At 33.1% G+C, this 14,594-nt stretch overlaps 4 protein-coding genes across 4 annotated transcripts; 2 read left to right on the top strand and 2 right to left on the bottom strand.

Moving 5' to 3' along the window:
• The first annotated feature begins 1,464 nt into the window (after positions 1 to 1,464).
• Positions 1,465 to 3,303, top strand: LOC128392110 (uncharacterized UDP-glucosyltransferase YdhE-like). The gene is made up of 2 exons (XM_053352092.1): positions 1,465 to 1,804; positions 1,897 to 3,303. Exons 1-2 carry the CDS (start codon positions 1,749 to 1,751, stop codon positions 3,176 to 3,178), a joined length of 1,338 nt encoding a protein of 445 aa, XP_053208067.1. The 5' UTR covers positions 1,465 to 1,748; the 3' UTR covers positions 3,179 to 3,303.
• A 5,262-nt stretch (positions 3,304 to 8,565) lies between these two features.
• Positions 8,566 to 9,181, top strand: LOC128392126 (cystatin-1-like). Its single transcript, XM_053352111.1, has 2 exons — positions 8,566 to 8,941; positions 9,022 to 9,181. The coding sequence occupies exons 1-2, from the start codon at positions 8,657 to 8,659 to the stop codon at positions 9,136 to 9,138; spliced, it is 402 nt and encodes a 133-aa protein (XP_053208086.1). The 5' UTR covers positions 8,566 to 8,656; the 3' UTR covers positions 9,139 to 9,181.
• Positions 9,182 to 9,347: 166 nt separating this feature from the next.
• LOC128392121 (uncharacterized) lies at positions 9,348 to 11,059 on the bottom strand. The gene has a single exon (XM_053352107.1). It carries the CDS (start codon positions 10,917 to 10,919, stop codon positions 9,861 to 9,863), a length of 1,059 nt encoding a protein of 352 aa, XP_053208082.1. The 5' UTR covers positions 10,920 to 11,059; the 3' UTR covers positions 9,348 to 9,860.
• Positions 11,060 to 11,064: 5 nt separating this feature from the next.
• LOC128392114 (NDP-glycosyltransferase YjiC-like) lies at positions 11,065 to 13,121 on the bottom strand. Its single transcript, XM_053352098.1, has 2 exons — positions 12,810 to 13,121; positions 11,065 to 12,729 (listed from the first exon to the last, which is right to left on the bottom strand). The coding sequence occupies exons 1-2, from the start codon at positions 12,848 to 12,850 to the stop codon at positions 11,439 to 11,441; spliced, it is 1,332 nt and encodes a 443-aa protein (XP_053208073.1). The 5' UTR covers positions 12,851 to 13,121; the 3' UTR covers positions 11,065 to 11,438.
• Between the last annotated feature and the right edge of the window lie 1,473 nt (positions 13,122 to 14,594).

The raw sequence follows: 14,594 nt of genomic DNA on the forward strand, positions 1-14,594 counted from the left end.
ACACCTTTAATTAATCAATTTATATCTTAATTGTTGATGATATAAATAATCTTAATCTATTGAGCATAGAAACAGAATATTTGATCCATAATAACTAAGCGATTTAATTCTGATCAAAGGTTCATATTTTATATCTCTCATTAAAACTAATTTTATAACAAGAGATAATTAAGATTAATTTAATTAAAGAGTCAAAGCAACAAAATGCTTGTAACTATTGATACAGACCATGGATGTCTTAATCAATTGATAATCTCGGTAATTATATCGTAATCACATCGAAAACTCTAAAACAATTAAGACAATCAAAGCACAATTTTCAAATATTATTTTTATTTTGTTTGAATTCAGCGGTTAACTCAATTTCTTAACAATTGTTTTCACTCATCTAAGATCTTAACCCTTGGATTTGGTGAGATTTTAGCTGAGGCTGGACATGAAGTGACCTTCACCCTTCATCTTGAGAAACTTGCTGATAAACGAGGATTTAATTTTATTCCGTTCGATGAATCGATTTTTGAGAATATTTTAACAGTACCTTTTGTCGATTGGGTTGCAATTTGCAAATAGTTTGGACAAACTTTCACTGGACAAATGCTTGGTGGACTTCACATGAAATGCCTTTACAGCCAATTGAAAGACACTTTCTCGTCAATCTTGATTAATTTGGTTTCTATAACTACCTGGAAGGTCTCGATTACAAAAGAAGTGGACCTAAAGAGCCTGCGGGTAAATGATTTCGAGTTGATGCTTCGATCCGGAAGCCTGACGAAGAAAGTTAATTAATCATAATTTTGATGCCTTATTTTTACGATAATGGTCAATGGGTGGTTGAGTTGTGGTATCGGAAGACGATTAGATACTTGGAATTTAGATAAAAAAATTGTTTCGAATGCAATTTTAGAAACGCTAAATGACCTTCCTGGCCATTGCCAGGAAGATCAAAGAAATCGCCCTTTCACGAGATCAACTAAAAGTCGAGAAATTTCAAGTCTGAAGAATAACAAATAAATTGTAATCAATGCTAAAATGTTTTGGCAAACTGTTCGAGCGAAAAGTAACCTGGAATTGCGTAAATCGCCTTAATGATTTACCAATACAGTTCTAATCTCTGTTCAATTGTCCAATCATTTAAATATTAGATAAATTCATTAGCTGATAGATTTGTTTCTAGTAAATCAAAAGTTTTCGTTAGTTCAGAAGGATAAGTAAGAAAAACTTGATCATATGCTCTTTATCGCAAATTATAAGTGTTTTGTTGTTGCACTATTCTCATATTTATCAATTATCTCGTTAATTATTAATTATTAGCGTAACCAGTCCAAATTTAGACCAACTATCACCTCTTCCGTTGTATTTTGCTAATACTATTCGTTAGTTTCAAGGAAGATGAAGATGATGGAGCAGCTTCTCTACAATGATACCAAGATAATCTATGAAATCGACTACTTATGCTCGTACGAAAGCTCTACCTAAAAAGATATAAGTTTAATCGCAATTATGATCTTCTCTCCATTAGTACTAATGGCTAATGATTATAAATATTAACCTTTGATCAGAACTAAATCGCTTTATTAGAGTTTAAGATTATTTATATCATCAACAATTAAGAATGATTAGTTAGAGTGCACTGAACAATCTAAAAATAACTTTCTGGTTTGTGATATATTCAATCACCTGCCATTCAAGCGATTCATTGGTTTATAAATCACTTGTTTTCCAACAACTAATTAATTAAAACTGTTTCAATGTCGCAAACTAAAACAAAACCTAAATATCGTATATTAGTATCATCTATTGATGCGTGAGTATCATTTCCTTTGAATATTAATATGAATAAAATCCTTTGTGTTTTTATTATTCTCATTCTATTTCATTCTATTGTTTTACTCTCAGCTTTGGACACATTAATTTCACCCTTGGATTTGGTGAGATTTTAGCTGAGGCTGGACATGAAGTGACCTTCACTCAACGTGTTCATCACAAGAAACTTGCTGATAAACGAGGATTTAATTTTATTCCGTTCGATGAGTCGATATTTGAGAACTTTCAACCAGGACCTTTTGTCGATTGGGTTGCTAATAATTTAGAAAAGTTTCGAGGTGATGCTCTTGAACGATACAAAGGTTGGACTGATGAAGATAAAGAGATATTCGGATCTATTGCTGATGATTATTTTGTAACTAATACAGCCATAGAAAAAGTTCTCGCTGAAAAACAAAGTTCATTCGATATTATAATTGGCGACTTTGGAACACAATTTCCAGCTTTATTCCGCTCTCCAATACCATACATACCCCTGGCAGCACTTAACCCAGTGTGTTTTTACCCTCAAGGTCCACCTCCTTTCTCTGGATACCCTGTAAATGTTGATAAAGAAAAGGCTCGAAAGTTCAAAGAGATCTATGATTCAGCTTGTATTCGTTTCAAAGAGAAACTGTACTCATGGTGGGAATCTTTTAACGTTCCCATCTTACCAGAAGACTGTTGGCTTGTTAATCGATATCCGAAATATTTTGGTTTCTATCATTACCCTGAAGGTCTTGATTACAAGGAATGTGGACCTAAAGAGCCTGCGGGTAAATGGTTTCGAATTGATGCTTCAATCCGGAAGCCTGACGAAGAAAGTGAATTTGTCATACCAGAATCAATCGCTTCTTTACCTGGAAAGTTAATCTACTTTTCTCTTGGATCATTAGGATCAGCTGATGTCGAGTTAATGAGACAAATCATTGATGTACTCTCTAAATTACCACATCGATTCATCGTGTCCAAAGGACCGAAAGGTGATGAGATCGAGTTACCACCAAACATGTGGGGAGAAAATTATGTCAATCAAATCGCGGTTATAAAAGTCGTCGATATGGTCATAACCCATGGTGGAAATAACACTTTCCTCGAAACAATTTACTTCGGTAAACCTTTAATTGTGATGCCTTATTTTTACGATCAGTTCGATAATGCTCAACGAGTGGTTGATTGTGGTATCGGAAGACGATTAGACACATGGAATTTGGACGAAAAAGTTGTTTCAAATGCAGTTGAAGAAACGCTAAATGATCAAGAAATGACCAGAAAGATTAAAGAAATCGCTCTTTCTATGAGATCAACTAAAAGTCGTGAAAAAGCAGTTGAAATGATCGAAAATCTAATTTCAAAATCCATCAACACCAATTGAGCTTATTTCTAAATTTACGTTCGCTGTCAAATCAATTTGAATATTAACTAAGTATGAATATCGTTGTTTTAATCGTGTCAGGGTTAATCGAACCTGTAAAATTCATGAGTTATTTTATCCATATAATAAAAATACAGTTAATTTATTTATAAAACCTCTAAATTATGAATCTTTTATTCGTGTTCCAATCTAGAGAGAGAGAGAGAGCTCATACAGTTAGTTTATTGTTATTCACAAAAAGTTGATTAGAATGGGAAAAAGAATCGCAATCAAATGATAAACTGTTGAGGCTCTAGATGAAGTCGAATTCATAAGTCTAACGTTGGACTCAGAATAAACGGAAACTTTATCTGAGCTGATTTGGAGATTGTAAGGAACTTTTTTAGTATCTAAATTATGGAATTCATTTGAGTCGATTAAGCCAGGTAAAGACCAAGAACAACGACGATTCGCAATCTCAGCCTTTGGTAGTTGAATTCTTGTCGATACAGTCCCATTACTAACAAAAGATGATATTTGATTATGTTTATAGTCACAATTAGTGTTTATGGTAACGTTTTTAGGATCTGTTAGTGCCACACTGACGACACTTGGTGATTCTCCAAGAATTTGTAATAGAAAATCAGTTGAATTAATTTGTTGATCAGCAATTAATGAGTAATTTGAGTTACCACGAACAATGTACCCACAACATTTGATGAATTGCATCGGATGAATCGGTAATTCCAGTAGATCATTGCTCACCTTGAAAGTTAATACTCCAGATAGAAGCCAAATTTGATAGGCTGGATCATTGGAAAGATCAACTTTACTCCTGAACTTTTGGGCCAAATAGCGTCACTTTTGGAAATAGCCCACGAACAGTATAAATTTCCATTGGTATAAATGGACGATCCTTTGGTCAAAGTGATCGAACCTTGATTGACATAAGCACTAGTTAATCCCGACTTTTCCTTAGAACACATATACGCGGTACTATCAGTTCCTTTTCTCAACATTAGTCCAATAGTTTTGACCTCCGAGACGCCCAAGTTATAGCCGATCAAAGTGAAATTAAGATATTCATCCAGATACTCTTGTTCAATTACACTGAACTCAACTTTGACCTGACAATTACCATTACAAGAGGCAGAACTGTTTCCAGGTAAACTATAACTTTTGGTTAAACATGATTTCTCACAAGCAGAATCAACGAGTTGGTAAGAGATAAAAGTAAGTACTAGAGACAACAGTTTAATCATGATAACAACAACTGAATTAGGATTGGAATTGCCTTGCTAATTGTTGTCAAGTAAATGAATAACTAATTAATGTGCACGATTGTCTTTAAAATGGAAACAGTTGTCGCTTCGTTAGGTGAGTAGGTGTCGGATTCATTAATCGAAATCCGTTCACATTAATATAATTGATTTACTAATTGCATGATGTAACTAGGGTACAACTCAATTGTCTAATTCACATCCTCTAAATTGTTTTGTAACTTTATCAATTAAAACTCGTTGGTATTGTTGTTAATCGGTTAACAATAGTTGATTACACGTTTTGCTAATTGTTTTGATTTGACAAATTGAAATTAATTGGACACAATCTTACGATTCCATTTGTATTTCCTTTTGGGTGAAAAAATCGTCAAGCTAATAAACGATTAAATTCATTTTTATGCAGAAAAACTAAATTATTATTATTAATTAAAACTTAATTGATTGTCAAATGAACAACAATAGAGATGATAAACTTTATGTGTCTCTTTTTCCGACACATTAAGACTTGGAAATGGTCTTGAAATTTGGCACTTTCACTATTTCACATGAACCATTGGTTATGTTTACTGAGAATTGGTGTTACGATTTATACAGAAGTTATTGAAGAAATGAATACCGACGAATGAAATTGGAAAATTAGATCAACAGAAATTTAATTGTAATAAGAGTTAAAACAACTATTGAATTCGATCTTCTCATGGTACCAAATCCTTGCGGTACATTAATAAAACGTTGTATTGGTACTTTGGGCTCCGAGGGAATGACGATAGCTCGTTTGGTGTTGAAATTGTTTTTCCATTTTTCCAAATTCTTGTATTTTACTATTTTGTAGCCGTTTGAAGTTTCAGTTGAAAAACGTCCACAAATCATCGAGGACTTTGGCCTACATTGAGATGGTTCGATGTATGCAGTTACGTGTTTTGAGCTTGTTACTCCGTTTATCGTTGAAAGCATAAGTTTCAAATATCCTCTGAAAAATTTGCTCGATACTATACAATCAAAGAGATATTGAACACCATCAGTGCCAACGAATTCAGATGACAGCACCATAGGCTTTGAACGGGAACCTTCAATATAAATGGAGGTTTTCCTTGAGCTGTAAGTGAATATCACTTGATCACCATCTTGGTCTTTAGGACAACATTCAGGCGATCGGAATATATTTCCAGAAAATCCATTGAATTTCGAATCGATAAAATATCTTTGATCGTCAACAATGAAAGAAATATTTGAATAACTTTCGTTCCATGGTTCATCGATATCTCTATATTGTCTATTATCCAATTCACTCAAGTACCATGAACAAAATAAAGGAATATTATCATCTTTCTCGAATACTGACCCATTCGAACGGTTGTTGTTTCTATTTTCAACTTGAGCATCATAAGTACGAGCACAAGTATATTTACTTTCGGATGTAATGGTAGACAAGATGACAGAATAAGTAGAATTTTTAAATGGGCTATTACCATGACCATAAGCGAATATATTGACGTTAAGAATGACCTCACCATCAATACGATTAGACCCGAATGAAGCTTCCATTAAACAGTCATCACGAGAACATCCGATTGTCCCATCTTTTGATAAACCATATGATTTAGTTTCACAAGAATCGATACAATTGTTTTCAATTTCATTTGAAATCTCCAATTGAGAAAATACTGTTGTCAAAACACAAAATAAAAGTAAAACAATTGATCTACTCATTTTCGTAATTTAACTCGAACAACCAAATCAAGAAGACTAATCATAATTTAGATATTAATATTTATCGTTCAGCCACATAATTAACTTACAATTTTTCCCTCATAAAATCACATCGACACCATTAGGAATATCAGTTGATAAAGTTAAACTTTCTCAACAAAGTTTATTTAGCTCACTTTTTTTTCATTCAAAAGGATTGTCCTAATTAACATGTCACATCTAATCGCAATGGTAATGGAAATTACAATTGTTTATTTAATCAACTTGGATTTACCCAAAGAAAATCAGTTCATCTGAAACTTTATCAATGAATAATAATCACTGGGGTATAAATACTCATTTAAAGCTTTGTCATGTTGAGGACTTTGAGAGACTTTTCTTGATTCATTCTGCTTTTTTCACCGACTTTCAGCTGGAATTACATGAGTTTATGAGTTTAATTGGCTATAAAATGTAATACAAAAGTAGAAAGAATCAAAATTAGACTTGAAATAGTCTTGGAAGCAAACCCTTTCAAAGGTATATTGTTTTCTGTGAAAACGATTTCAGAATCAGCTGATATCTCCAAATCGTAAACACCATTTGTAGTATCATAAGTGGAAAATGATCCTTTGATGATTAAAGGTAACGACCAAGAGCATTGAGTTTCTTCAATGAAAGAAGTTGACATTAGTTGACTACTAATGTCATCAACCAAAGCTTCAGTTTTGAGATAACCTTTGATAGATTTTGTTTGTTGATAACAATCAAAGATTAACTGTTTCCCATTATAATCAGCGAGTGAAGCTGATAAAATGTAAGGACTCGAGTCAAATGTTTGCATGAAAAAGTTAGTCTGTTTATCATTTTGATCAACAACCAGTTGATAAACATCACTACCATAAACCTTGTAGCAGCATTGAAAAAATTGCATATGATAAATTGGAAGGTCAACCGGACTTGGAGCAATAGCAAACACCTTACTGTCCACTTCGAACATTATCTTCATGTTTCGATCACTTTGAAAAGTCGTCTTGACTCCGTCAAATTTAGGCCAAATATCACTTGCATAGACCATATACCAGGAACAGTAGAGGTTTTTCTGGTTAATTTGGGTCGATCCGTTTACATAAGAAACACCATCATTCGTGACTTGAGCGTCACTTGCACCAAATGCTGTGGTGAAACACGAATATTTACTTTGAGAATCTCCGTTGGTCAGAATAACGGAAAAGGTTCCCTCTTTAAGGGAAGCGAAATCATAACCAATGAGATTGATGTTCAAAACTGTTTCACCGTTAATTAGATGAGCTTTAAATGAACCTTCCATTAAACAATTAGCACCCGAACATCCGATCAGCCCATCTCTGGTTATACTGTACGATTTGGTTTGGCAGGACTCGTTACACTTTTCACCACTTTTGGCCTGTGTCCATCCAAATGATGGTAACAAAATCACCGTTAGTGAAACAATTAGGCTCACCATTTCGGATAACTATAAAATTGATGTTGGTACAATTGTTATGATTAATGACTATCACTTTTAATTGTTACATGATCATAATTTTTTGTGTGTCATGCACAAACTCAGTTAGATAAATTAATTAAAACAATTAGTTTTCGATAGAGCCGATTAAGGACCATTTTTGTTTATCGACTTTGCTTGTTTCATCTTTAATTGTTCTGATCGTAACCAAATCGAACCTCAAGAAAAAGAAACCAATTTATTTAGATCTTTAATTTCATTAGATTTAATTTGTAAATCATTAATTTCTTTCAGTTAAATAATAAGATTACAACACACAAAAAATAGGAGTTTTTTCATCAAACAAAATGACGAAATACTTGATAGTCATAACTGATCATATGAAACAATTGACTAATCCACAAGAGATTAGTGAAGAGATTAAGTTTTATCTTGATTATCTAATTTGCGTATTTTCAAGTAATCAACCAGATTATTAACCAGAATTCCATGGTGATTATCAATTGTATAATCTAAAATAAGTAAATCACCTTGATTTCTAAGCTTGTTATTGCGAAAACAAATTCTATCTAATCTTGTTTTTCTTTAAATCAAGATAATCAATCAATCAAAATAAACTACAATGTAAAAATTACACAACCTCACAATAATTAATCGTTTATAATCAATTGTAAAAGTTTATTTGAACAATTTACCCACAATTAGATAAATTGTTTCAGCTGTAAACTGTGATTTGTATCGATGTGTTTTCTTTGCTAACTTAATCTCGATCTTGCAATTAATTGTTACTCTGATTATTTTTACCCATTGACCTTTAATTTCATCGTCTCAATGACAATGAGATGAATGAGTTGTTATTGAGCGAGATGATTTTGTGACGGTCAAAAACTATTACCTGCATGATAATTAATTGAGTTGACGTTGATTAACAAAAAGATGAGTTGATTATAAAGTCTCAGAATGATGTTCAGTTTAATCCAGTAATCAATATTTATTCCTCTTGTTCTGTTTTCTAAATTGTAATCTAATAAGTTAATCAACATGAAAGTTATCATTGCTTTTTGTCTCATCGGTTTTGTCGCAGCCCAAAGCGGTGGCTGGTCACCAGTTTCCGTTAACAATCCTGAGGTCGTCAAGGCTGCTTCAACAGCTATTAATTACCACAATCAAAATTCCGATAATCCAAATTACAAGAAACTTGTAAGTATCAAAAGTGCTGAATCTCAAGTCGTCTCTGGAACAAACTATGCTCTCAAATTGAATATTCTTGAAACCGAATGTCCAAAGGACGATGTTAACTCAATTAAATGCTCTCCTTCATCTAAAGTAAGTGTATTTACAATTTAATCGTATTTATTTATCGTGATTTGAACAATCTCTTATTCGATTTGAATCTTTTTTCACAGAGCATACCAGAAGAATGTGACTACGTTGTTTATGTCCCACTCAATTCTAATAAAGGTGAAGTGACCAGTAATTCATGTAGTTCCAATCACTCCTACGAATCCAGTCAAAGTCAGTGATTTTAATCAACTCTAATAATCAATAAACTTTTCTGTCCATTCATTTCTGTATTATATTGCAATTTACTATATGAAACTTGAATAAGTTGAAACGGCGATTTGTAAATCAATTTCAAGTTGAACGGAATCAAATAAATTGAATTGATTTGATCAAAATGTTGATTTTGAACCGTTTTTGTTTGAGTTAATGAGAGTTGAAACTGACAAAATCTCATTGGAACAATTAAGTTGATTTTTCTTTCGATCAAATTAAATCAATTCAGTCGGCAAACTATAACATTGTGAACAAAAAAAACTATTGTTTCCCACTAGAAATCATCATAACGTGCCAATTTAATGATACTTGTTTTCAGTGAAAATATTGAAATTTGAGCGAGAAAAATATCAGAAATTGATATCAATGAATCATGAAGGGATTAATTGATAATCATTCATATTAATAGTTGTGCGAATCAGCTGATGGGTGTTTCACATCCGTAATAGTTTCTGGTGCATTTTTCACTGGAATTTAGTTGATATAATATACAATTTTTTATTCGAAATGATTATTTCGTGAGCCGATTCCATCGCTCATCTGACCAATTGAGGCTCGACTTAATCAGTCCACTTTTATCACATTATCGCTTCAAATCGGACCATGGACAGTCATAACTATAAACTGTTGATTACTTAAAAATATGAAAAGTAAAATTTCATAATATGCATAGGAAAAGGCCAAGTAGTCATCTATCGAATCCGTTTAAGCCAAAATAAAGTTTTTGTCCAAACATTAAAACGATAAAAGTAATGTAAAAGTTTTTGATGCTCAATGAGGAGCATGAATTTTTCAAAGTGACCTCATTTTCCTCATAAACAACGACATTGCCAAAAATGATCTGCAAATTGTAGACATCAGTTGGTAATTTCAATATAACTGAACTACTGTAGAGGTGCAATAACGTGGACCAAGAGCAGCTCGAATCAGCAATGTATTGAGAAACAATTTGATCATTAATTTTGGTCTCATTTTTTTCATCGATCAATTTAGCATTGAGAGTAACCGTTGCAAAAAGACACGAGAAGAGTAATTGATTTCCGTAACGATTTTTAAGAGATATCGTTGTGGCCAATGGATTAGAGTCAAATATATGGACCAAGAAATTGATGCCGTTTTCTGCTTCGGCGAAAGTAAATAAATATTTATCTTTTCCGTGAACTTTGTTGCAACAATAAAGAAATTGCAATTGATAGATTGGTAAATCACTTGAATCCTGAGCGACAATCGAAGCCACTTTATCATATCCAAGAGATATTTGGTACAGTTTATCGTCGATAAGTTTAGCAGGTTCACCTTTCAACATGGGCCAAGTTGAATCGTACATGGAAAAGATCCAAATGCAGGATAAAGTTCCGTCTGAATAGTAAGATGATCCACAGATAGTTGTTGAATTGGAATCTTTTTGAAAGACATCGGACTTGGTTGCACCAAGAGACGATTTGTAACAAGAATAAGTAGTTTGGCCTATCGTTGGTGCTTTTAGCGCTTTCAAAGTTAAAGAAATGCTCAGTTCACTGGTAGAATCAATTCCATATCCTAACAGGAGTAAACGAAGTCGATCATATGATCCTGGTTGTTGAATTACGCTAAATTTTGCTCGAACTTTAACTTTTCCCGAACAGTCATTTTTACCATCAACTGAAAGACAATAAGTTTTACTCAAACAATCATCAGTACACGTGGACATTTCCCTTGGTTGAACTACACTCACTATAAGAGTCGTTATTACAAATACAATTAACATCTTCAAATAGAATCACAATTATTAATACATATTAGATTTCGTGCTAATTGAATTAATAAACAATCAATTACGACGAAACTTGAAGTGCTTCATAATTAGATTGAACTAAATTCAGCAAGTGCTCAATTAAAACGATTATATCTGCTAATGAATTTACTAATTGAACAACAATTTATCAAATTTTATTGAGTTAATCATTACAACGATAAATCATTTTCAGGGTTACTTTTTGTTCCAATAATCAATTAACTAGAAATCAGATTTTCGAAAACGCCTTTGAGATTTCAGTTGAAAAGTGAATGGAAACTGGTGGTTTATTTGTTATTCTTTAGACTTGATATTAGATTTTCAATAAATAATTAATCTCATGGAGAGAGCGGTTTCGGTCATCTCTCTGGTTATTTAGTGTTTCTTCAATTATATTTAGAAAGATTTTCTCAGATGAATTTTAAAGTCCTAATTGTTTTCAAATCAACAACATGCTGATGATTTTATTTGAATTTAAACTAAGAGTTGTTTTTAATGGGTGATTAAATTGTTGTTCTTTAGATCTGATATTAGGTTTTCGATCATTTCAACTGCTTTTTCACGACTTTTAGTTGATCTCATGGAGAGAGCGATTTCTTTAATCTTCCTGGTCATCTCTTGATCATTCAGTGTTTCTTCAATTGCATTTGAAACAATTTTCTCGTCTAAATTCCAAGTATCTAATCGTCTTCCGATACCACAATCAACCACTCGTTGAGCATTATCGAACTGGTCAAAAAAGTAGGGAATTACAATCAAGGGTTTACCGGAGTAAATTGTCTCGAGGAAAGTGTTATTTCCACCATGGGTTATGACCATATCGACGACTTTTATGATCGCAATTTGATTGACGTAGTTTTGTCCCCACATGTTTGGTGGTAAATCAATCTCATCACCTTTAGGTCCTTTGGACACGATGAATCGATGTGGTAGTTTAGAGAGTAAAGAAATTATTTGTCTCATTAACTCGACATCAGCTGATCCTAATGATCCAAGAGAAAAGTAGATTAACTTTCCAGGTAAAGAAGCGATTGATTCTGGTATGACAAATTCACTTTCTTCATCAGGCTTCCGGATTGAAGCATCAATTCGAAACCATTTATCCGCAGGCTCTTTAGGTCCACATTCCTTGTAATCAAGACCTTCTGGGTAATGATAGAAACCAAAATATTTCGGATTATCTATGAAAAAATTTTTGATTGAAAGTAAAGGTACTTCATGTGAAGTCCACCAAGCATATAACTTTTCAATGAATTTGGAACAAGCAGATTCATAAGTCTGTTCAAACTCTTCAGCTTTTTCTCTATCGACTTTCTCAGGGTAACCGGAAAACTGAGGTGGACCTTGAGGATAAAGACACACTGGACTGATTGATAATAATGGAATATATGGAATCGGCGATCGGAACAATGCTGGATATTGGGTTACAAAGTCACCGATGAAAGCGTCAAACGAATCCTTGTGTTCGTCGAGAACCTTTTCCAATGCTTGATTAACTATCTCATAGTCACCAGCAATAGATGCGAATATCTCTTTATCTTCATCAGTCCAACCTTTGTATCGTTCAAGAGCATCACCACGAAACTTTTCCAGGTTATTAGCAACCCAATCGACAAAAGGTCCTGGTTTTATATTCTCAAATATCGACTCATCGAACGGAATAAAATTGAAACCTCTTTTATCGGCAAGTTTCTTATGATGAATACGCTGAACGAAGGTCACTTCATGTCCAGCCTCGGCTAGAATCTCACCAAATCCAAGAGTACAGTTTATGTGTCCAAGTCTAGCATTTGTAAGACGCAACAAAATTACCAAAAACAATTCAAAAATTAACTTGATTAAATGAAAATGATTAATACTCACGCGTCGATAGCCGAGATTAGAAAACGATATTTGGGTTTCATTGTTGTTCTTGCAACAATTAAACAACCTAATTAAATGTTCACTTGATAGAAATAACTTCTTCAATGATTAGAGTTTCTTTTCTCAATTTTTATTAAGGCTCTTTTTATTCATAAATAATCTCACAGTTAATTGTTACTAAACTTCAACAATCAATCAATTCTTCAAAGACTAAATCATATCATTGACAATTTCCGATAAAAGTATAATCATCTCTCGAGTGACAACAATGATAGAAAAGCTTTAATTAGAAGAACACTTAACAAACTAATTAAGCCATCAGATTGAATTAAATTGATTGAGTAAAATGAAGGTCATTTTAACTCGAGTACATATTTTTTCATGGCTTAGTGATTCATAAACTCGTATCTCTACTAATTGACATTATTCAGTAGTAATTAAGCGCGAGGAATCAGTAGCACCAATGATAGTTTAATCGGTAAAAGTTACAAAAATTAGCAGCTTAAGATAAACTTGAAAATTTGAAGATTGTGGTAAAATTAAATTGACAAGTTTAAGAAAATGGAGATAATCATAATCAGAATACTGGTAATTGATAACAATTTGGATGCTGAGTTTTTCAACTTGATGCCTTTCTCAGTGTAAACAACTGAACCATCGGATATTATTTTCATATCGTAAACATCAGTCGTCGTATCGACTTTTCCAAATGTACCGGTCAGTGTGAGAGGATGTGACCAGTGACATTGACGATTAGTGTAGCTCATGTATTGATCATATAGCAGATTCGATATGTTAGTTTTTTTGGTTTGATTAGCAACAAATCCTTCAATCTTACTGTAGGTAAAGTTACAACTGAATATCAATTGCATCCCCTTTGAACTGTTCAGTGAAAGCGTTAATACTTTTGGTGTCGTGTCTAATGTTCTCATCAAGTAATAATCATCTTTAGTTTGATTAAAGATCGTTATGAATTTATCGTTACCATGAACCTTATTACAGCATTTAAGATATTGTAATCTGTAGATTGGTAAATCAGCAATGTTTTGAGCTACTAAAGCACTTTTGTTTCCTGATTTAAGCTCAAGAGTACCTCTTTTATCCTTTACCAACTCAGCAGGACGATCGTTGCTTAAAGGCCAAATTTGATCGGACTTTGAGAATGACCAAAAGCAGGTTAATACACCACTAGAGTAGCTTGAAGTGCCTTGTTTAATTACACTGGTTTTCTGAGTGACAAACGCTGTCACTCCGAAGGGTGTTTTTGAACAAGTATAATTGGTTAGAGATGACGACGAGCTGGAAAACTTATATGCCATTGATATCGACCTTGTTTCAGATTGTCCAACATTTTCCGCTCTAAGTGCCAATCCAACAAAATCATCATCATAACCTGGTCTTCCAAGCACTGACCATGTAGCCGATACCAGATTATTTCTGGAGCAATAAGCGAAGGTACCCGAAGATGAGAGACAATAGGTTTTGGTTAAACAATCGTTGTTACATTTATTTTTGGCACTAATTGGGTTGTTGATAAAGATGAGAATAGTAATCGACACTAGAAACAGATTCATGTTGAATTAATGGTTAACAATGATCAAAGCGATGACTGATTATCACATAAAATGTTGAATCTTTTTCTGGTGCTTTTATAAATCTCAATATGATTTAATTGTTTACACAGTGAATAAATGGATCTACAAGATTATCTGAGGATAAAGTCTATCCTGATTTTAATTAGCAGCTAATAATGTATTTCCTTTTTGATTGTAACCAATCATAGTC

The sequence above is a fragment of the Panonychus citri genome, unplaced genomic scaffold, assembly GCF_014898815.1.
Source record: "Panonychus citri isolate SS breed McGregor unplaced genomic scaffold, ASM1489881v1 Contig00135, whole genome shotgun sequence".
Taxonomy (NCBI): Eukaryota; Metazoa; Arthropoda; class Arachnida; order Trombidiformes; family Tetranychidae; genus Panonychus; species Panonychus citri.

Excerpts from the sequence above, each read along its gene's own strand:
- LOC128392110 (XM_053352092.1), top strand. The coding sequence starts at position 1,749 with ATGTCGCAAACTAAAACAAAACCTAAATATCGTATATTAGTATCATCT. Across the intron at positions 1,805-1,896 it reads TTAGTATCATCTATTGATGC|CTTTGGACACATTAATTTCA; the intron begins GTGAGTATCATT and ends TTTTACTCTCAG.
- LOC128392126 (XM_053352111.1), top strand. The coding sequence starts at position 8,657 with ATGAAAGTTATCATTGCTTTTTGTCTCATCGGTTTTGTCGCAGCCCAA. Across the intron at positions 8,942-9,021 it reads AATGCTCTCCTTCATCTAAA|AGCATACCAGAAGAATGTGA; the intron begins GTAAGTGTATTT and ends CTTTTTTCACAG.
- LOC128392121 (XM_053352107.1), bottom strand. The coding sequence starts at position 10,919 with ATGTTAATTGTATTTGTAATAACGACTCTTATAGTGAGTGTAGTTCAA.
- LOC128392114 (XM_053352098.1), bottom strand. The coding sequence starts at position 12,850 with ATGAAACCCAAATATCGTTTTCTAATCTCGGCTATCGACGC. Across the intron at positions 12,730-12,809 it reads CTAATCTCGGCTATCGACGC|ACTTGGACACATAAACTGTA; the intron begins GTGAGTATTAAT and ends TACAAATGCTAG.